The following is a 21,321-nucleotide window of genomic DNA, read 5'->3' on the forward strand; positions in this document are numbered from 1 at the left end:
TGATCTAAGTCATCAGACAATTCCTAGTAGCTTATCACAGTGATTTGTTCAAAACTGGGCACCTGGGCTACTTTGAGGGGTACGTTTGCTGGGGAACTTCCTGGCTCCCCTAAGCCAGCCCAGTAAGTCAGCTTCTAACTCTCAACCTCTCTCTGAATAGGAGTGAGAAAGCATGGAGCCCTGATTCTAAAGCTGTGGAATGAGGCTAACCTACAGATGGCAGAACGGAAAGAAAAGAATGAGTCCTCGGTGACAACATTGAGCCACTGGTGGTTTGAACTGACCCTGAAGTGTACCTCATTCCTCAATTACAGGTTTCATGAACCAATAATTTTCCTTATTGTTTAAGCTCCTTTGAATCGTGTTTGCTGTACTTGCAACCAAAGGCAACTGTGTTCAGTAATGAATGATGATAATAGCGATGATTACTACAGGCTAAGTGCTTTGGAACCACAAGCTCACTGTGGTTATCTGCATTGTATAGGTGAAGATCCTGAGGTAGGGAAAGGTTGCATTTAAATAAGTACAAGTCCACAGAAACGGTTGCCAAAGGACTTTTATTTTGGCAGGCAAGATCTTAGTTCCCCCGCAGTGGAAGAGCAGAGTCTTAACTAATGGACTGACAGGGAAGTCTCTCTAAAATACTTTTAAACAAAGTTAATCTCAACAGTTCTATTCCAAGAAGGTAATTGGTCTGGAGCCCAAATCTGGTTTAAAAGTATGAGTAAGAAACTAGCAGAAGCCAAACCAAATAAGCAACTAATTGATACATTTTTGTTGTTGTCTTAGAGTTATACTGATCTAACAAGAGAAGTAACAGGTATTAGGGCATGCCTAAAAAGACTCAATGGGTCTCAGGCTGCCCAGCTATTCACAGTTGCTAAGCAGAGAGCTTCAAGGCCATTTCTTGGGACTCCTGAGGGCAATGAACTATATACCTTTCTCTGGTCCACCGGAGACAAAGGCAGATGTGAAAATGTTGCTCAAGGAACCTTGAGGATTTCAGCTTCATAGCTCCAAGCTTCAGTTATCTTATTGCCAGCCTCATCAAAAAAGCCCTATCTCAGAAACAACTAATCAAAAGATAATCGGAAAAAATACCCCACTCATCAAAGCAATAATTTAAAACAATACATTTCGCAGGAAAAGTGATAACGTGGTATGAGGAAAACCACAGAAAACAAAGCTTCAAGAAATGGAGAGGGACTTCCCTGGCAGAGACGTGGTTAAGACTCCGTGCTTCCACTGCAGGGAGCTCGGGTTCCATCCCTGGTTGGGGGACTAAGGTCTCAAATGCCTCCAGGCGTGGCCACAATAAAAACCAAAAAACGAAATGGAAAGAACTGTTATTTTTCTAGCTGGGAAGATTAAAAATGACAAACCTGGCAATCCTTTCCAAAGGTAAATCCAATTTAACGCAGCTCCAATAAAACTCGCAATGGCACGTTTTGGTACTGAAAGTAAATGATCCTCAAGTTCATTTGAAAGAGGAAATTAGTAGCAATAACAAGGATTTTTGTAATAAAAAGGGACTTACCTATAAGATATTAAAATTATAATTACTAAAATTGTTTAGGGCTTATTAATTTTATAATTACTAAAATTGTTTAGGGCTTATTAAGTATAGGAAAAAGATACCAAAAGGATGAAAGGGAATATAAATACATATATACTTTGATTCAACAATGTGAATTTCTAGGAACTTGTGCTGTGGAAAAGCTCATATGTGTACAGATAGTTGGATACTAAGGATGTACATTGAGGTGCTATTTGTAATATGTAAAACTGCTAACAACCTTGATAAGGATATGTTACTTGCAGAAAAACAATGAGGGGTAAAAGTCACTAATTTTAAAAGTGAAAAATCTTAAAACGGTAGTAACAATATAAATCCTTTGAGAACTCTAATGCCATTTCCTCCTCCCCTCCGAAAAATGCCATCAAGCAACCTTTCCTGATGAGCCATTTTACATAAGGTTACTCTCCTTGTGTCTAAAATGGGCCCCCAGAAAAGGAAGAGGGCATTAATGATCAAGATCTGGAATCATCTCCCTTGGCAATGTCGCACTGTCTGGAGTTGTCTGTCTGGGCTGCTTGGTCAATTCTGCTGAGCTGGGTTCCCGAGGCCCTTCCACAACGACCTCCACCCGGAGCCCACCCCTTTGCCGCGCCTTCTTTAGCTGGAAGCGGTCGGAGACACGAGCGGGCGGCTCCACCCTCAGAGCCGAGGAAAGAAAACCAACTCGGTCCTGAGTTGCAGGAAATGGGACCGTGGGTCACCCCCACCTCCCACTGCGGCTCTCCCCTCACTGCTCAGGAATCTGGTTGCGCCCTTCAGCCCCGCCGCCTCCGGGGACCGCGCGCGCCCCGGGACGACTGCCAGACTCACCCTTGTCCCTCCTGAGGGCGTCCAGTTGGTCCTGTGCACAGTTCCAGGCAGACACCTCGGCTTCTCTTCTCGGACGACTGCCTTCCTCCCGGGCGAGAAGTCTGCGAACGCGAGACCCTGGGGGAAGTGACGAGTCCCCGCGCCTCCTGCCCTCGGTGCCCGTGCCGCGCGCCCTGCGCTCCGCTGGCGGAGCGGGACTCACCCGACGCCGGCTGCCACCGGCCGGATGTGTCCCTTCGAAGTCAAGCGACGTTCGGCTCACGGCCCCTGAGCCCGGCCCCTCCACGTGTCCCCGAATCAGCTTTATCGGTGGCTGTTTTTGCCCTGAGCCGGCTAAAGGACTGGGTGTCGGACAGGGAAGTCTGGCCCGCCTTCTCGGAGCTTTCACAGGGCTCTTGTAGCCAAACCCCAGGCTCAGGGTGCATTGGTTCCCTAGAACCTCTTTCCATCTGGCTCAGAGCGAAGGATCCTTCCTTCCTCCTGGTATTCTCCCCTTGCCCTTTCCACACTCCCCGACCTTCCCCAAATTTCTCAGTAATTATTTACAGAGTACTCCTGGGGCCAGAGATTCAGAAAAGAATAAGGTCCCAGGAAACTATTATAACCAGGACACAGTATGGGAAAGATTAGATGAGCAAAAAACAGAGCTAGAGAGAAGGTGCTTGTGTCTGCTTCTCGGTGCTTGAAAATGTTGGGGTTGCGGGAAGGGAGTGAAGGAAGAGACACACTTAAGCTGGGGTGGGGAGTTCGGCAGAAATCAACTTCCTCCTCTAAGGTCACTGCAGAGCTTTCTCTTTTGGTGCAAGTCATGTTTTATTACATTGGTGCAAGTCATGTTTTATTACAGTTAGCTGTGTCCCCAGCTGGGAAGTCTGAGGAATGACATTCATTAACTCATCAGGCTGTTTCCTCTAAAAGGACAGAATTGGATTGTATGAGAAGACTTTTTGGATAGGGAAGACCTGGGTAGAGGACGTCTGGGGTGTTTATTCATTTATATTCTCCTGCTATTTTCTCCACCTACTGCATTATCAGTTTTCTTCTTAGCTCAGGTTCCCTAGTAGCAGAGTCCAAAAAAGAGAATCAGGTACATTGTGATTTATTGAAGGAAGGCTCTCAGGATAGAGGGTAGGATAGGGCAGGGGGAGAAAATAGCTAAGCAAGGATGCGGTCTCAGTGCAGACTAGCTTCAGCCAGATTCCATGGGGAGGTCTGGAGCAAGAAGCTCTGGAGCAAGAGGCAGCTTCTGCTTTGAATAGATCAGAAGTTAGGTCACAAGAAGTCTTAACAAATTGAAGAAGATTGAAATCATACCAAGTATTTTTTCTGACCACAGTGGAATGAAACTAGAAATCAATAGAAGGAAAACTGGAAAATTCATTAATATGTGGAAATTAAACAACTCTTGAGCAACTATCCTGTCAAAAAAGAAATCAAAAGAAAATTAGAAAGTACCTTGAAACAAATGAAACACAACATACCAAAACTTAGGGGATGCAACAAAAGCAGTACTGAGAGGGACGTTCACAGCAATAAATACCTACATAAAAAAGAAGAAAGATCTCAAATAAACAACCAAACTTTACACTTCAAGGAACTAGAAAAAGAAGAACAAACTAAGCCCAAGGTTAACAGAAGGAAGGAAATAAATATTAGAGCAGAAATAAATGAAATAGAAAACAGAAAAATAATAGAAAAAAATCAGTGAAACAGTTTATTTTTTTAAAGATAAACTCTACAAACCCTTAGCTTCACTAAGAAAAAAAGAGAGAAAATTCAAATAAAAAGAGTCACAAATAAAAGACATTACAACTGATGTCACAGAAATAAAAAGGATCAAAAGTGACTGTAATTCCCTGGAGGTCCAGGGATTGGGATTCCAGGTCTTCAGTGCCAGGGGCCCGGGTTTGATCCCTGGTTGGGGAACTAATATCCCACAAAGCCCTGCAGCATGAGCAAAAAAAAAAAAAAAAAGAGAGAGAGAGATTGTGATGAACAATTATATGCCAACAAACTGGGTAACCTAGAAGAAACAGATAAATTCCTAGAAACATACAGCCTACCAGGATTAAATCATGAAGAAATAGAAAGTCTGAACAGACCTATAATTAGTAATGGAGACTGAATCAGTAACCAAAAACCTCCCAACAAAGAAAAGCCCAGGGCCAGATGGCTTCACTAGTGAATTGTACGAAACATTTAAAAATGAATTAGTACCAATCCTTGTTAAACTCTTGCAAAAAATTAAAGAGGAGAGAACACTTCGAAGCTCATTTTATAAGCTCAGCATTACCCTGATATCAAAGCCAGACAAAGATATAAGAAAAGTACAGGCCAATACTCCTGCTGAATATAGATACAACAATCCTCAACAAAATACTAGCAAACCAAATCCATCAACACATTAAAAGGATCATACACCATGACCAAGTGGGATTTATTCCTAGGATGCAAGAATGGTTCAACATATGAAAATCAATTAATGTGATACACCACAGTAACAGAATAAAGGATAAAAACATATGATCATCTCAATAGGTGCAGAAAAAGTATTTCACAAAATTCAAAACTCTTTAATGATTAAAGACTCTCAACAAATTAGAAATAGGAGGAAATTATCTCAACATCACTAAGGCCATATATTACAAGCTCACAGCTAACATCATTCTCAGTGGTGAAAAACTGAATGCTTTTCCTCCAAGATCAGGAACAAGGCAAGGATGTTGACTCTCACCAGTTCTATTCAATATAATAATAGAAGTCCTAGCCAGAGCAATTAGGCAAGAAAAAGGAAGAAAAGACATCAAAATAGGAAAGAAAGAAGTAAAGTTGTACCTGTTTGCAGATTACATGGTCTTATCTATAGAAAACTCTAAAGACGCCATTTAAAAAGCCCACAAAACTGTTAGAACTAATAAATGAATTCAGTGAAGTTGCAGGATACAAAATCAACGTAAAAAATCAGTTGTGTTTCTATACACTAACAACAAGTTATCTGAAAATGAAATTAGGAAAACAATGCCATCTTCAATAGCACCAAAAAGAATAAAATACTTAGGAATAATAAATCAACTAGGGAGGTAAAAGACTTGTACACTGAAAACTACAAAACACTGATGAAGGAAATTAAACAATATACAAATAAATGTAAAGACCAGTGTTCATGGATTGGAAGACTTAATATTGTTAAAATGAGCATCTACCCAATGCAGTCTACAGATTCAATGCAATCCCTATCAAACTCCCAATGTCACTTTATAGAGAAATAGAAAAACAATTCTAAAATTAATATGGAGGGACTTCCCTGGTGGTCCAATGGTTAAGACTCCATGCTTCCACTGCAAGAGGTGCAGGTTCAATCCCTGGTTGGGGAACTAAGATCTCTCATGCAGCATTAAATTAAATTAAATTAATATGGAAACACAAAAGATCATAAATAGCCAAATCATTCTTTTTAAAATTTATTTATTTTTGGCTGCATTGGGTCTTAATTGCTGCATGCAGGCTTTCTCTAGTTGTGGTGCGTGGGGGCTACTCTTCATTGTGGTGCACTGGCTTCTCATTGCAGTGGCTTCTCTTTTTGCAGAGCATGGGCTCTAGGTGCACGGGATTCAGTAGTTGTGGCTCGTGGGCTCTAGAGCGCAGGCTCAGCAGTTGTGGCACATGGGCTTAGTTGCTCCGCGGCACATAGGATCTTCCTGGGCATGAACCTGTGGTGTCCCCTGCATTGGCAGGCATATTCTTAACCACTGTGCCACCAGGGAAGCCCCCAAATCATTCTTGGGAAAGAAGAACGAAACTGGAAGAATCACATTTTCTTATTTCAAAATATATTACAAAGCTACAGTAATCAAAACATTATGGTACTGGCATAACAGCTGACATATAGACCAATGGAACAGAATAGAGAACCCAGAAATAAATCCACATATATACGATCAACTGATCTTTGACAAGGGTGCCAAGAATACACAATGGGACAAGGATAGTCTGTTCAACAATTAGTGCTGGGAAAACCATATCCACATGCCAAAAAATTAAATTGAACCCTTATTTTATATCACTCACAAAAACCAACTCAAAATGGATTAAAGACTTACACATGACACCTGAAACTGTAAAACTTTTAGAAGAAGACATAGGGGAAAAGCTTTGTGACATTGACCCCAGCAATGATTTCATGGATACAACACCAAGAGCACAGGTAACAAAAATAAGTAAAATTATATTAAACCAAAAAGCTTCTACACAGCAAAAGAAACAAGAGTGGAAAAGCAACCTATGGAATGGTAGAAAATATTTTCAAACCATATATTTGATAAGGGGTTAATCTCCAAAATATATAAAGAACTCCTACAACTCAATGATAAAAAAATGAATAACCTGATGGGAAAAAATGGGCTAAGGACTTGAACAGACATTTCTCCAAAGAAGACTTACAAATGGCCCACTTGCATGTGAAAAAATGCTCAACGTTACTAATCATTAGGGAAATGCAAATCAAAACCACAATGAAATATCATCTCACACCTATCAAGATGGCTATTATAAAAAAGAAGAAGACAACAAGTGTTGGTAAGGATGTAGAGAAACTGAAACCCTTGCACACTGTTGGAGGGAAAATGGTGCAGTCATTATGGAAATCAGTACGGAGGTTTCTCAAAAAGTTAAAAGTAGAACTACCATATGATCCAGCAATCCCACTTTTGGGTATTTAACCAAAATAGTTGAAATCAGGATTTCAAAGAAATAGCACATCTATGTTCATTGCAATACTATTCACAATAGCCAAGAAGTGAAAACAACCTAAATGTCCATTAACAAATGAATGGATAAAGTAAATGTGGTATATACCTACAATGGAATAGAATTCAGCCTTACAAAAGAAGGAAATTCTGCAATATGTAACAACATGGATGAACCTCGAGGACATTATACTAAATGAAATAAGCTGATCACAGAAAGACAAATACAGCATGACTCAGCTTATAAGAGGTATCTAAAACATCAAATTCATAGAATCAAAAAGAGGCATGGTGGTTCCCAGAGGCTGTGGGAGGGGGAAATGGGGAGTTACTAGTCATTGAGCATCAAGTGTCGGTCAAGAAAGATGAATAAGCTCCAGAGAACTGCTGTACAACATTGTACCTACAGTCAACAATAATATATTGTACACTTTAAAAATTGTCAAGAGTGTAGACCTCATGTTAAGCGTTCTTTCCATAATAATAAAAAAGAAATAAAAGGACTGTAAGAGAATATATGAACAATTGTACACCAACCAATTAGATAACCTAGATGAGACGCACACAAATAACCTAAGTGATTCAAGAAGAAATAGAAAAATTTGAACAGACTTATAACAAGTAAAGAGACTGACTCAGTAATCAAAACCCTCCCCCCAAAATAAAAGGTCGGGCCAGATGATTTCACTGGTGAATTCTACAAAGTATTTGAAAATGAATTAACACTAATCCTTCTCAAACTGTTTCAAAAAGATTAATGGAGAGAACACTTCCTAACCCATTTTATGAGGCCAGCATTACCCTGATACCACAAGAAAGAAAACTACAAACAAATACCATTGATGAATATAGATGAAAAACTCCACAACTAAATACTAAAAAACTGAATCCTAAAACACAGTAGTGGATTGTACGCCTTTTTATGACCAAATGAGATTTATCCTAGAAATGAAAGTGTGGTTCAACATATGAAATCAATATAATACACCATATTAATAAAACAAAGGAAAAAAACCCACATGATCATCTCAATTGATGCAGGAACAAATTTTGACAAAATTCAACACCATTTCATGATGAAAACAGCAAACCAGGAATAGAAGGGAACTTCCCTTTGATAAAGGACATTTATGAAAAACCCACAGCTAACATCATATCTAATGGTGAAAGACTGAATGCTTTCTCCCTAAGATCAGGAATAAGAGAAGGATGCTTATGTTCATCAGTGCTGTTCAACATTGTACTGGAAGTTCTAGACAGAACAATTAGTCAAGAAAAAAAACTTAAGGCGTTCAAATTGGATAATGAGAAGTAAAAACATCTCTGTTCACTGATGACATAAGCTTGTATGTAGAAAACCAAGTATCCAATAAAAATTTTACTAGAGCTAATGAAGGAATCCAGCAGAGTTGCAGGATGTAAGATTAACACAAAAATCAGATGTGTGTCTATACACCAGCAATGAAAAATACAACAAAGGAAATTATGAAAACAATTCCAATTACAATAGCAGCCAAAAGAATAAAATATTTGGGAATAAATATAACCAAGTAGGTGAAAAGACCTGTACACTGAAAACTACAAACCATTGCTGAAGTAAATTAAAGAGTTCCAGGTATAAACACCTGGACCGCCAGTCTCTTGCCAGTGCCTGTATTTGCAGAACTGGCAGTCAATATGCAAAAGAACACACTGATGCAGTTCACACAGATCAGCCTCACAGGGTACTGAGAGGGATGGGAAAGAAGGGGAGAGTGAATCTGGAGAGTAAATGGCAAGTATCTAGCCCATCTCATAATTCCTATGTCTGATGTCTTTGTCGGTGTATTTGTTGCATGTTGTTTCTATCAGCGTTTACTCATGGTGCCTTCTTTCCCTGTGTGTTTTGTTTTGTTTTTATTGTGAGCTTATAGTCCTTGGAATTTTATCTGTGGGAATTTTTTGAGGCCTGGATTGAAGCTACATATTTTTCCACCAAAATTTATAAGTGCTTCTCCTGAGAGCCTTGTGACTCCACCTGTCAGGGATATTTTACACTAAAATTTTGACTTGAGGTGTTTCAAACCACACAGTTTATGTGAATCCACGCTTCAGACCACCGTGAGGGCTATGCTTGGGGTTCTATATTCTCAAAAGAGCTTTTTCTCCACTCCATGCAGGTAATTTTACTTGCAGTGCCCTGGGAAGGTGGTTTTACTTCTGGTTCGCTCTTCCACTGCGGATCTAGCCTTTTGGGGTCTGTAGCAGACATGTCTGGGATCCTTGTCATATCCCTTCAGTCCACCTCTGGTCTTAACCTCAGTTGTGGTGGAAGGTTCTGTGGGAACTCAGCCACAGTTCTGGTGGATAGTTACTAGCAAGCTCACACTCAGCTTGTACTGACTGCATCCCACTTCAATTGCATACATCTGTCTTTCTGCTTTTGTTCCAGGACCTTTGTCAAAGCCAAGGAATCTGGTTGCGTTGCATGCTGGGACAGCACACCAGTGAGAAGGGTGTTGACACCAATGCTCAACCAATAGGAGAGGAAGCTGTGGGTAAATGTTCCAGCCTCTTGTCCTTTAGGTGGACAATTCTGGCAGGTATTCTGTCTGCTTCTCAAGATGCCCCTGTGGAATCCGTATGAGAACTTCAAATACTCATTCTTATTTGGCTCCCCCACTGTCTAATCTTTCCCAATTTCTCACTCTTTATTTCTGCAATTGCCTCCCAAATAAACTACATGCATGAATGCTCTTGTTTTAAGGTTTGCTTTTTAGGGAACCTAAATGAAGACAGCCCCCTACCTTTATGCTTTTATCAAAATGATATTTTTTCTTCTTTTTCTTATCGTTCCTTCTTCCACCTCCCCCACTATAAGCTAATAAGGTGTCTGGGATGGAGTGCAGATGAGACTCTTGGCATTTTCCAAATTTCACATTCACCCTGTAGCAACCTTAATAGGTAACAGTTCATTGTGCCGTTATTACCTCATTGTAAAGAAATCTCCATCTGTTTTTGCAACCATCATATCTTTATAGAAAGTTAGAACTGGAAAGTTCATATGTATAGTTCCATCTTCCTCTCAAAAACAGTAGATGAGACAAAACAGTAAGTTAAGAGAACAGGTAAGGTGGAAAAGTGATGGAATTTTACAATCACGGACATCTAATTTCCAGTCATAAGGGGGCAGAGCCGCATGCTGTCACCAGAGGGCAGCAGAGGCCAGGGAACCGGTGGAAAACCAAAGCCCAAACAATGTAACCTGCCAGAGATCTGACAGAGACAAGACTAACACTTACTGGGGCCTGTTACAAGTTAGGCTTTGCGCTGAGCACAATTAGAAACAGTACAAAGTTCAAAGACAGAGATGGGAGGCTAGAGCCAATGCAGGAGTGGAACGGAGTCAAGTTAAGAGGGTGGTTCTTCAGGTCGGCCGAGAAACGCCCAAAGACAGCGTGTCTGGAGGTAGAGCGAGGCCAGAAATAAAGATAATGGCTATGGCCCTGTCCACTGCTAGGGCAGCTGGGTTGTTACTAGAGAATCAGGTAAGTTGCTAGGGTCATTGAGAGTCAGTCAACCTGCGTATTTACTTTACACTGATCAGAATTTAAATGGCCCTTCGCCCATGTAAACATTAAACTTGCTTGATGATTTTTCTGTCTTCTCCCACTACAGAAATAATCACGTGCTCCAAGTTTCAGGCTTTCCCATCATGCTAGATGCGCTGGCATCTTGATAATGTCCCTTGCTGGCTTTAGCATCTAATCTTTGACTCCTCCTTGGGTCTCTTGCACTTGAAGATAAAATTCTCTGACTCCAGAAGGGACTGCACTGTGAGTGCCAACTGGCTTGAGGTTAAGGGCACTTTCTATATTGTTCTCTTCTGTAGGATGGGGCTCATTCTCTCCCTTCCAAGGCCTTGTGGAAATTCCTAACCCCCTGGAAAGTTCTAGCCAGCACAGCAGGAATCTCTGGAGGAGTCTGTCCAATATTCACTGAGTGGACCTTTTCATTAATAGATTGGCTTGTTTTTTGTTTTCTTTTTTCCCCCTAAATCTTCTCATTACCATGTTACAAACTCACATAGATTTTGGCACTTCTTACTAGCTCTGTTTTAATCTTTTTTTTTTTTGCGGTACGCGGGCCTCTCACTGTTGTGGCCTCTCCCGTTGCGGAGCACAGGCTCCAGACGCGCAGGCTCAGTGGCCATGGCTCATGGGCCCAGCCACTCCACAGCATGTGGGATCTTCCCGGACCGGGGTACGAACCCGTGTCCCCTGCATCGGCAGGCAGACCCTCAACCACTGCGCCACCAGGGAAGCCCTGTTTTAATCTTTTTAAAGAATTTTTTTTCCAATTAATTTTTTGCTCAAACTTGCTCATCTTAGGCCTGTCTCCGGTGGACTCGCATATTTACAACTAGTTGATCTCTTCCTTTATTCCTGCTTTTTGTTTCTTCCTTCCCCTGGGGAGTGATGCTCCATGGTTGGATTCCCAACAGCATCTAGGGAATGGAGGTTGGATTTCTGCTGTTTTGATGGCCTGATTCCAGGAGCTTGAGGGAGGATTGGCTCAGACAGGTCACCCTAACCTTTAGGCTGGGAGCTGCTCTCTCGAGCAGGGAGAGGCAGCAGGAGCAGGGGCCCCTCCATGTGGCCACAGTCTCGCCAACATCAACTTGCCTCCGCTTTCATTTTTGCCTCTGCATCCTTGTGCAGGCGAATGCAGAGCCCACCTCTGCCGCACCTACTGAATGAGACTCTGAGTGTTGAGGACTTGGATCTGTGGTTTGATAAGTTCCATAGGTGGTTCTGATGTGGTGGCTTGGGAAGATATCCTGGGAAACTGTTTCACCCAGACTGAGCTGGCCTGAAGTTCTAGTTCCTACATTGGGCATTTGTTGCTGGAGCCTTAGAAAAGTCAACTAGAGTCTTAGCTGTGGTCTGATAAATTCCAAAAGAAACACCTCCCCTGTTGTGTACCAAGGCAGTTCGTGGGAGTGACGCCCCCTTATGCCCACCTCCAGGTATAAGCAGTGAGGGAGAGATGCTGTCTGCAGAGAATTTAAAAACAGTAACGAGGGAATTCCCTGGTAGTCCAGTGGTTAGGGCCTCGCGATTTCACTGTGAATGGCATGGGTTTGATCCCTGGTCGGGGAACTAAGATCCCGCAAGCCCTGAGGCAGTGGCCAAAAAAAAAACCAAACAGTAATAAAATCAAATAAAAAGATAGGGGTTGGCCTGATTTTTATCATCACTATACCCCAGCAAGTCTACACAACCTGGTCAGCGATCGAATAAATACTCCTTCCTGCTCAACCAGCCACACTCCCCAAACCCTTCTGTGCCTCCCTGGCCTCGACAAAGTCTGGTGAGTCGCCATCAGCAAGTAACACCTCATCTTTTTTGGTTTCTTTTCCAATGTGTTTATTTTTCAAAATATACAATTTATTTACACCTTTACTCCACAACGGTAGTTTGTATATTTATTCCAAAATCTTTAAATAACCCCGCAGTAAACAGTACAAATCCAGGATCGGTCAAACTGCTTCCCTTTAGCCTTTACACACATCGAGTTTTTAAAAAGTTTCAAGTAGTAACGGTTTGTGGGTAAGAAGGGAACAAAAATAAGACAAAAACGTTTTTACATAAGCTCGACATGTAGGATTAGAAAGGGCAATCTGAGCAGCTACTTGGTCTGGGGCCCGACTAAGGGTATTTATATAGTTTATAAATAAGACCCTCTTATGAGCAGCGAGGGTTTTGGTTATGAGGAAGAAAGGGTGGGAACCTCGTCCGCTGGGGTGGAAGGGGCTGGGAGATAAGGCACCGCATCAAGGCTTCTTCTCGGCTTAAGGAGGCACTGGCTGGAAGGGTCCTGAGTGAGGCAGGCAGGGGCCCACTTACGCCAGGTGGAGGTCGACAATGGCTGGGGACAGGATGGGGCTCCCATCCATGGAGAGGTCTCTTTAGCCTCCCTTGGGGAAAAGCTTTGTGATTCCGGAGGCAGAGAGATGGCTAGAGCAGCTGGTGCTTCCTAAAGAAAGGGGCGTGGGCTCCCTCCAGCCTTGAGACCCGCAACAGCTACTCTCGGCCCACCTGCACAGACAGGTGAGGGCCAGGCGTGTGGGTGCTGGATGTGTCAAAGCCTGAGGCACCTGGTGATGCAGCTGGCATTTGTCATTGGCAGGGGACAAAGGTGCTGCCCCAGGATTGGGGATGGCCTGTAGGAGGCTTCCTGCTTTCTCCTCTTCAGACAGTGCTCCATCCACCTCTGCATCCTCCAGTCCTCAGGAGAACAGCCTGAGCCACCACACACTCCCTGGCAACAGAAGGTGGGGAAGACGAGGGCCATGGCCCTGCAGACCCCGCTCTTCACTGTCAACACTGGCAGCTCCAGGGTGCTAAGACACAGGTGGGACACCAGCTGGTCCCAGGGGTCAGTTGCCTTCACTCCCCTAAGGAAAGTCCCCACTGGCTGGGTCCTGAAGCAGTCCTGTGGGCTAAGGCACTGGGCGGGGGTGTGAGTGAAGAGGCTGGGATGCTCCAGGAGAGGGCTAGTCCCTGAGGGCCACTGGGCCACCAAGTGGACGTGACCCTCCTGTGCTGGGTCAGGAGGGCAGTCTCAGGGTTAGCCTCGGGCTTCAGGGTTTCCCCAGCACCCTCCACCAAGCCCAAGGACCGGACAAAGCCCGCACTGCCTGGTCAAGCAAACCTTCTTTGCAGGGTCTGGATGGGGGTGGACTGGGGTAGGGGCCACAGCGGGGCTGAGGGCAGGACAACAGGGCTGGGAGTTGTCACTGTATCTTCGGGTGGGGTTCTTCCAGAATAAGGGTGTGGAAAAAGTGATCCCAAAATTTAGTGCTGATGCCAAATCCTAGAGAGGGAGACAAATGGGGAGAAGATGAGGCATTCTTGAAGGAGTCAATCTGCTTGAAAGGGAGCCTAGCTGGGGCTAGCACGTGGGGAAGATTTCAACATCAGTCCCCGATGGCCTTTCCAACTCTCAGGGCCATTCTGGCAGGAGTCAAGAGCAGGGTACCAGTGTTTCTAGACTCCCAAGGATACCGTTGGAATAACCCCAAGTTTCTTATCTGGCCTGGCTTCCTGGGAGAGCCTGGCTGCTGCCTGCCTCTTCCTCTCTCTGCCTCACACTCCGGCCGCCTCCTTCTCTTTGAAGATGCCAAGTTCATTCCTGCTTCAAGGCTTCGCACCTGTTGCTCCTGGGAGGCTCTTTCTCCAGACGTTGGATGCTGGCTTCTCCTAATTCAGGTCTCAGCTCTAATGACGTCTCTGCAGTGACACCTTCCTGGACCACTTTAGCTAGCATTCTGCTGTCCAGCAGGGTAGCCACTAGCCCACGTGACTTCTGAGCACTGGAAATGTGGCCTGAGCTATGGAGGGACTAGATTCCCAGTTTCATTTAATTTTAATTAACTTACATTTCAATGTAAAAAGCTATACTCGATTCAGTTACTGGAGAACTTTTAGGCATGTTTGGAGCAACTCATGTATGTGAATCTACTTTTTTGACTGTAAATTTTATAAACTCTAAATATGGATCAAGTATTTCCAATGAACGCTTAGCCCTTGAATGGCCACGGGCTTGTAAGTGCAAGATAGCACACCGGATATCGAAGACTTAAGAGAAGGAAAGAATGTAAAATTTCTCATTAACAATTTTATTTTTTTTGGCCACGCCGCACGGCTTGAGGGATCCCAGTTCCCCAACCGGGGATCAAACCTGGGCCCACGGCAGGCTGAGTCCTCAGGCTGAAAGCTCTGAGTCCTAACCACTGGGCCTCCAGGGAATTCCCAATTTTTATATTGATCACACGTTGAAATGATAATATTTTGGTTGTATTTGGCTTCATAAACTATATTATTAAAATTAACTTCATTGGTTTAATTTTACTTGTTAATGTGGCTACTAGAAAATGTAAAATCCCATCTGTGACTCATATTCTTATTAAACAGTGTGGGTCCCCTCTCCTGCTGACATGGTTTCTCTAACATCACTTTGCTTTATTTTCTTTATGGCACTTATCACTGCCTGAAATGGTCTTTGCTATTTACTGGTCTCCTTGTCTGTCTGTCTCTGCACAGCCCCCTGCACCAGGGACTAGGATGGGAGTTCCACGCTTGCCTTGCTGACTGTGTATCCCCAGAACTGTGCCTGGCCCTGGCTAGAAGCTCAGGGGTAGCTGTCAAATAAGAAATGAACAAACGAGGAAGTGGGGAGGCACCGGCAGGTCCTCACCTGACTGCTGATGTGCAAAGTGGTGCTTGACGTGGTGGGCCTTCAGGTTGTACAGGTAGGAGCCCTTGTGCGGGGAGCCGAAGTGCAGATAGTAGTGGATCATGTCGTAGATGACGTAGCCCAGGAGGCCACCTGCAAACACGGTGCCCCCCACCGCCTCGGGCAGGATGAGCCGTAAGAACACGTAGAAGAAAGCTATCACCAGAGAGGCTGGCACAGGGGGGAAGACCAGGCGGGACTCGTCGAAGGGTGCCTGTGGATGGAGGGGCTCATGTGTCAGGACGCAGCCCGGGGCCCCAGGGCCTGACTGTGGTCACACACAGCATGTCGGCCCAGAGGTGCTCCCATGGGGGATGGGACAGTGCAGCCCAGACAGTCCAGGGCGGGTGTAGGCTTGGCACCCTCGGTGGCTTTGGGGAGGGTGGGCCACCAAGCCTAAAAGCCCTGGAGAGTCTGTCCCACCCCCAATTTCCAAGCCAGGATGGGACCTGGAAAACCGGCCAAGAAAACAGGGGTGGGTGTGATGTGGGCGGGATGCTCGCAGAGCAGAGTCCCTCTTTATGCTGAAGAGGCCCCTGTGGCTCTGGAATTTGCTCGGTGCTGGGGAGGAGGCCCAGCCGCCCACCCCAAGTACCAGGCGGGGCACCTGGACACGGCCCGAGGGTGATGAAGGTGCACACGGTAGACGATGCTGGAGGTGTTAACAGGCAGGTCCCCCACCCCAGGTGGCCTTCTTTTTTCCAAGGGGGTGTTGTCACAGTGAACCAGACAACAAAAGAACCTAGTCTTTGGCTCCGGAGCTTCACAAGTCAAGGGCCTGGCAGACAGGTAAGATTTTAGAGACTGTGTGAGTATTCTGAGGAGAGACCCTCTCTGGGCTGAAAGAGGAGAGAGAGAAATCAGGCGACAGAGAGCAATATACCGATGTGGGCCTCCCTCCCCTCTGACCAGGAGCAGCAGAACTTGCTGGCCATGTGCCAGAACACCAGCTCCAGGACAAAGAAGGAAGGAAGGGAGGGGGGAGGATGGAGACCCTGGGATAGGCCGAGAACAGCATGGTGCAGGGACAGAGAAGCAGCAGGGGGACACAACTTCCTCTGGGCAGACCTGGCTTCCAATCCCAGCTTCTGGGACCATGATGCTGCCCTTGAGGAGCCCCAGGGGGGTGGATGGCTGACAGCACAGACTCTGGATTCCACAGGGGACAACATCCAGGTGTGATCTTGGGTGAATTCCTTAGTTCCTTTATTTCCCCAAGCCTCAGTCTGCCAGTCTGTGGAATGGGGAGAACTGTAGCACCATCTTCAGAATGAAGCTCCACAAGGGCAGTGATTCTTGACTGTTTTGTTCAATGGTGTCTAGAACAGTGCTCGGCACACAGTGAGCACTTAAGTGAGCATTTACTGAACGAATGAATAAATGAAGGAATGAAGTTGTTGTGAGGACTAAAGTTGGACACACATGCTCACTCTGTCCACGCCCGGTGCAGCTTAGGACCCAGTCGCACCCAGTCACATTTCCCCTCGCTCTCAACCTGACTCCCACCAAGATGGGCAGCTCCCATGGGTGGGACCCGGGTGACAGCCTGCCCTGCTCACCTTGTGGTGCTGGCCGTGCAGGATGAAGTGCAGCACGATGAGGTAATAGCTGTCGTTGGGGGGCTTCATGTGGAACAGGAAGCGGTGGATGAGGTACTCTACTAGGCTCCAGAGGAGCAGCCCCAGCATGAAGAGGCCCGGGAACATGGACTCAGGCATGGCTACCGAATACTCTGCAGAGGGGCAGGAGAGAGGCAAGGTCAGGGCAGACAGCCCCAGGGCACAGCCGTGCCTGGTAGCTCCAGAGGTCCTGTCTCAAGGCCCCATCACCTTAGGAGCTGCTGCCCTTTGCCCGGCAGCTATGGGGCCCAGCCCCACTATTGAGGCCTTTGAATCAAAATGGGAAGGAGGCTGTGACGATCTATGCTGAGCTTAGGAGGAGTCCTCTCAGAGGACTGTTGATGTGGGGTATTACATGGATTTCCGATGTTGAACCACCCTTGCATTCTGGAATAAATCCTATTTGGTGGTGGTGTATAATCCTTTAATATGTTCTAGGATTCAGTTTTCTAGTGTTTCGTTGAGGACTGTTGCATCTATATTCATCAGTGATATTAGTTTGTAGTTTTCTTTCTTGTGGTGTCTTTGTCTGGCTTTGGTATTGGAGTAAGATTTGGCTAGACATCTGAGATCTTCCTTAAAGCGACTGTAAGAGGAACAGCTATGGCCAGCACTGGACCTTTACCTGGTGCTATGGTCGGAACATGTTCCCTCAAATTCATATGTTGAAACCTAACCCCCAAGGTGATGGGAGGTGATTAGGTCATGGGTGAATAGGACTAATTCCCTTATAAAAGAGGCTCGAGAGAACTCTTCCCCTTTCTGCCGTGTGAGGATACAATGAGTCTTTGACCTAGAAGAGGGCCCTCACCTGACCATGCTGACACCCTGATCTGGGACTTCCAGCCTCCAGAATCGTGAGGAATTCATTTCTGTTGTTTACAAGCCACCCAGTCTGTGATGTTTTGTTATAGAAGACTGAACGGACAAGGAAAAAGTGACCTTGCCCCAGCAGCATGGAGGAGAGGGAGGGGCGATTCTGATGAAGCCAGCAGAGCTGGGGGGCTATTGGTGGAAGATGTTAACCGCCAGGGACTGGGGGGCCAGGAGGGCCAGGAAAACCCAAGGAGAGATGGGTTCATGAACAATACTTCAAATCATAGCATATGAGGAAGATGCGAAAAACCTGAAGATGATTAGCCCAGAGACCAGAAGACTGGAGAGATGTAATTATGAAGTGTGAGGTTCCCCATGCCCAGCCCTCGGAGGACAGCCTGCAGTCCTTCCGGCTCTCGTTTCCTTTCTCTACTTCATCCATTCTTCGACTTCACCAACACTTCAGCTCTTGTCACAGTTTTCTTCATGTCTATGCTCACCCTCTTAGCTCTACTTCTTTTCTCCACAAGCTATTGCTTTGGCTATACTGGCTGTCTCTTTTAAAAAGGAGCAGCTTTACTGAAATATAACTCACATATCTTACGATTCACCCATTTCAAGTGTACAATTCAATGGTTTTTAGTATACTCAGAGTTGTACAACCATCACCACAATTTTAGAACATTTTTATCACCCCAGAAAGAAACCTATTACCCATTAGCAGTCACTACTCATTTCCTCCAACCCCTGACATTTCCCAGAGCCAGGAATCCCCTAATCTACTTTCTGTCTATTGCATCTGCCTATTCCGTATATTTCGTATCAATGGACTCATACAGTATGTGGTCTTTTGTGACTGGCTTCTTTTACTTACAATGTTTTCAAGGTTCATCCACGTTGTAGCGTGTATCAGAACTTCATTCCTTTTTAAGGCTGAATAATATTCCTTATTAATATGGATGCACCACATTTGTTTATCCACTCCTCAGTTGATGGACAGCTGGGTTGTTTCTACTTTTTGGCTATTATGAATAATGCTGCTATGAACATTCATGTGCGATTTTTTCTATGTGGACGTATGTTTTCAGTTGTCTTGGGTACATGCCTAGGAGTAGAATTGCTGGCACCTACTGCAACTATGTTTAACTTTTGGGGAAACTACCAAACTGTTTTCTAAAGCTAGCCATTCTCTTTTTTTTTTTTTTTTTTTTTTTTTTTTGCTGTACGCGGGCCTCTCACTGTTGTGGCCTCTCCCGTTGCGGAGCACAGGCTCCGGACGCGCAGGCTCAGCGGCCATGGCTCACGGGCCCAGCCGCTCCGCGGCATATGGGATCTTACCGGACCGGGGCACGAACCTGTGTCCCCTGCATCGGCAGGCGGACTCCCAACCACTGCGCCACCAGGGAAGCCCGACCACTCTATTTTTGAATCTGTAACCCCGTAAGTTCCCATCCTGAGGTTTATGAATACCCAGAGTCCTTGGTCGGATTGCAGAGTGAACCTGCTAACATGGTATCCCAAACGATGCATCTGTGTGCATCTTTCTGGGGGTTGAGTCCACAAATTTTCAGATCCTCAAAGGAACTGGAACCAACAAGGTCTGAACACACAGCTCCACTCCCTGCCTGCTGGGATACTTGGCTTTCCTCCTCTTCTCTAGATGCCCTTTGTCAGGCTCCATCGTGGAAACTGCCTCTGTCCCCAGGGTCAAAACCTTGACCCTCCCCTCTTATATGCTCTCTGTTTGATCTAGGATGTCAGCCGCACCTGCCTGCTGACAAGCCCCAGATCTATGCCTCCAGCTCAGCCCCGGACGGCCACTTGCTACTGGGCATCTCCATGCAGCTGTCCACAGCCCCGCCTCCAAGGTCAGCAGCTTCCAAATGAAGCCAATCATCTTCTTCTTCCTTCCTGCCCACCCTGTCACCCCAGGCTGCACCTCAGTGCGGGGGTTAATGACTTCCACACATTACCTAAGGCTCAACTTATTCCTGTCTCCCGTGTCCAACCTGTCACCAAGCTCTGTCAGCTGCCTCTCCTTAATATCTTCTGGCAAAGTAAAAAAAAAGCCAGACACAAAAGACCACATACTGTAGGAGTCTATTTATATGGCATGTCCAGAATAGGCAAATGTAGAGAGACAGAAGTAGACTGGTGGTTGCCAGGGGCTGGACGAGGGGGGAATGGGGAGCTTCTGTGCGGGTGGGGTTTCCTTTTGGGGTGATGAAAACCTTCTGGAACTAGACAAAAGTGGTGGTGGTACAACATTGTGAACGTACTAAATGCCACTGAATTGTTCTCTTCAGAATGGTTCATTTTATGTTATATGTATCTCACCTCAATTTAAAAAAGAATCTCTTGGGTCAGTTCACTGCTCTGACGCTCCCACTACCTCATCACCCGGTGGCTGCATCAGCTTCCTACTCCAACTCTCTGCCCCTACATGCTGTTAAAACCCTCCTGTGGTGCCTCGTTCTCTCTAGGTAAAGTCCAAACCCCTAGCCTGGCACTCAAGCTCCCTTGAGACCCAGCCCTGCCAGACACATCCCTGCCTCACTGCCCCATCACCCTGTACGGAGGCCAAACCGAACCACCTGTGGCTCCTGAGATGCCCGCGTTCCCCACCCACACATATCTTTTCCTTTGCTGGAATTCCCTCCCTCCCCTCCTTACCCCACGTGTCTCCTCCTGTGAGAAGCCTCTGCAGACACCCTTTGCCCCGACCTCGGCCGGGTTTGAGGCCTGCCACATCATCCTTCATCAGGTTGAGCTATGGCTGCCGTTTTACTCACTTGTCCCCACCAGGTTGTGAGCATTTTATGGGCAGAGTGGGTATTTTGTTCTGTATCTCCTGTGCTTAACACAGCAGGTGCTCAGACACTCGTGGGAGATTCGTGGGCCAGCCCAAGTCTCTCTGGAGGGCTAGACAAAGATGAGATTTGACCCGTACTGCTTTAAGGGCAGAACAGGGGCAGCCTCTGGTTCTGTTTAAGAAAGCACTTCTGAAGGACTGTGCCCAGTGTGAATGACCACAGGGAACTAGGGAGTAAGGAGAGAGCCCAGGAAGGTGAGGAGGAGAGGTGACTTTCCTGCTCTGTGGACCAGATATCAGGCCCAGGGCCGTTCTGATAGACGGTTCCAAATGAGTCTCTAAGCTAAGGAAGGATTTTTCACACCTTGCCTGGAAAGTAACACAACGCAGCTAAGGTTCAATCCCCAAAGGACCCAGCCAATCTTTCTGAAATCAGGCGTTGAGCTGGTCTGACATCGCTCATCAGTGGGGCCTGCTGTGTCCACATCTGGCATGAGACACATGCCTGACAGCACTCCCTGTCGGTAGCCATCCAGCCCTGGCTGGGCTGCTCTGGTTGGCCAGGTCCCACTTCGAGGGAAGGCTGGATACCTCTGGGGTCTTTCAGGACACTCTGGTGAAGTGCAGGGAGCCTGGGCTTTGGATTTGCAGACCGGGGTT

At 45.7% G+C, this 21,321-nt stretch overlaps 1 protein-coding gene across 1 annotated transcript in view; it reads right to left on the reverse strand.

The window, feature by feature from the left end:
* Window positions 1–12,424: 12,424 nt before the first annotated feature.
* The window catches only part of FA2H (fatty acid 2-hydroxylase), a 50,188-nt gene continuing 41,291 nt past the window's right edge, over window positions 12,425–21,321 (reverse strand). The window contains exons 5-7 of the mRNA XM_024735459.1: window positions 16,974–17,146; window positions 15,376–15,628; window positions 12,425–13,992 (exon numbers count right to left, since the gene is read on the reverse strand). Coding sequence (XP_024591227.1) covers window positions 13,913–13,992; window positions 15,376–15,628; window positions 16,974–17,146 — 506 coding nt within the window. The 3' untranslated portion in view covers window positions 12,425–13,912. The remainder of the gene's footprint in view (window positions 13,993–15,375; window positions 15,629–16,973; window positions 17,147–21,321) is intronic.

The sequence above is a fragment of the Neophocaena asiaeorientalis genome, unplaced genomic scaffold (genome assembly GCF_003031525.2).
Source record: "Neophocaena asiaeorientalis asiaeorientalis breed wild unplaced genomic scaffold, Neophocaena_asiaeorientalis_V1.1 scaffold40, whole genome shotgun sequence".
NCBI lineage: Eukaryota > Metazoa > Chordata > Mammalia > Artiodactyla > Phocoenidae > Neophocaena > Neophocaena asiaeorientalis.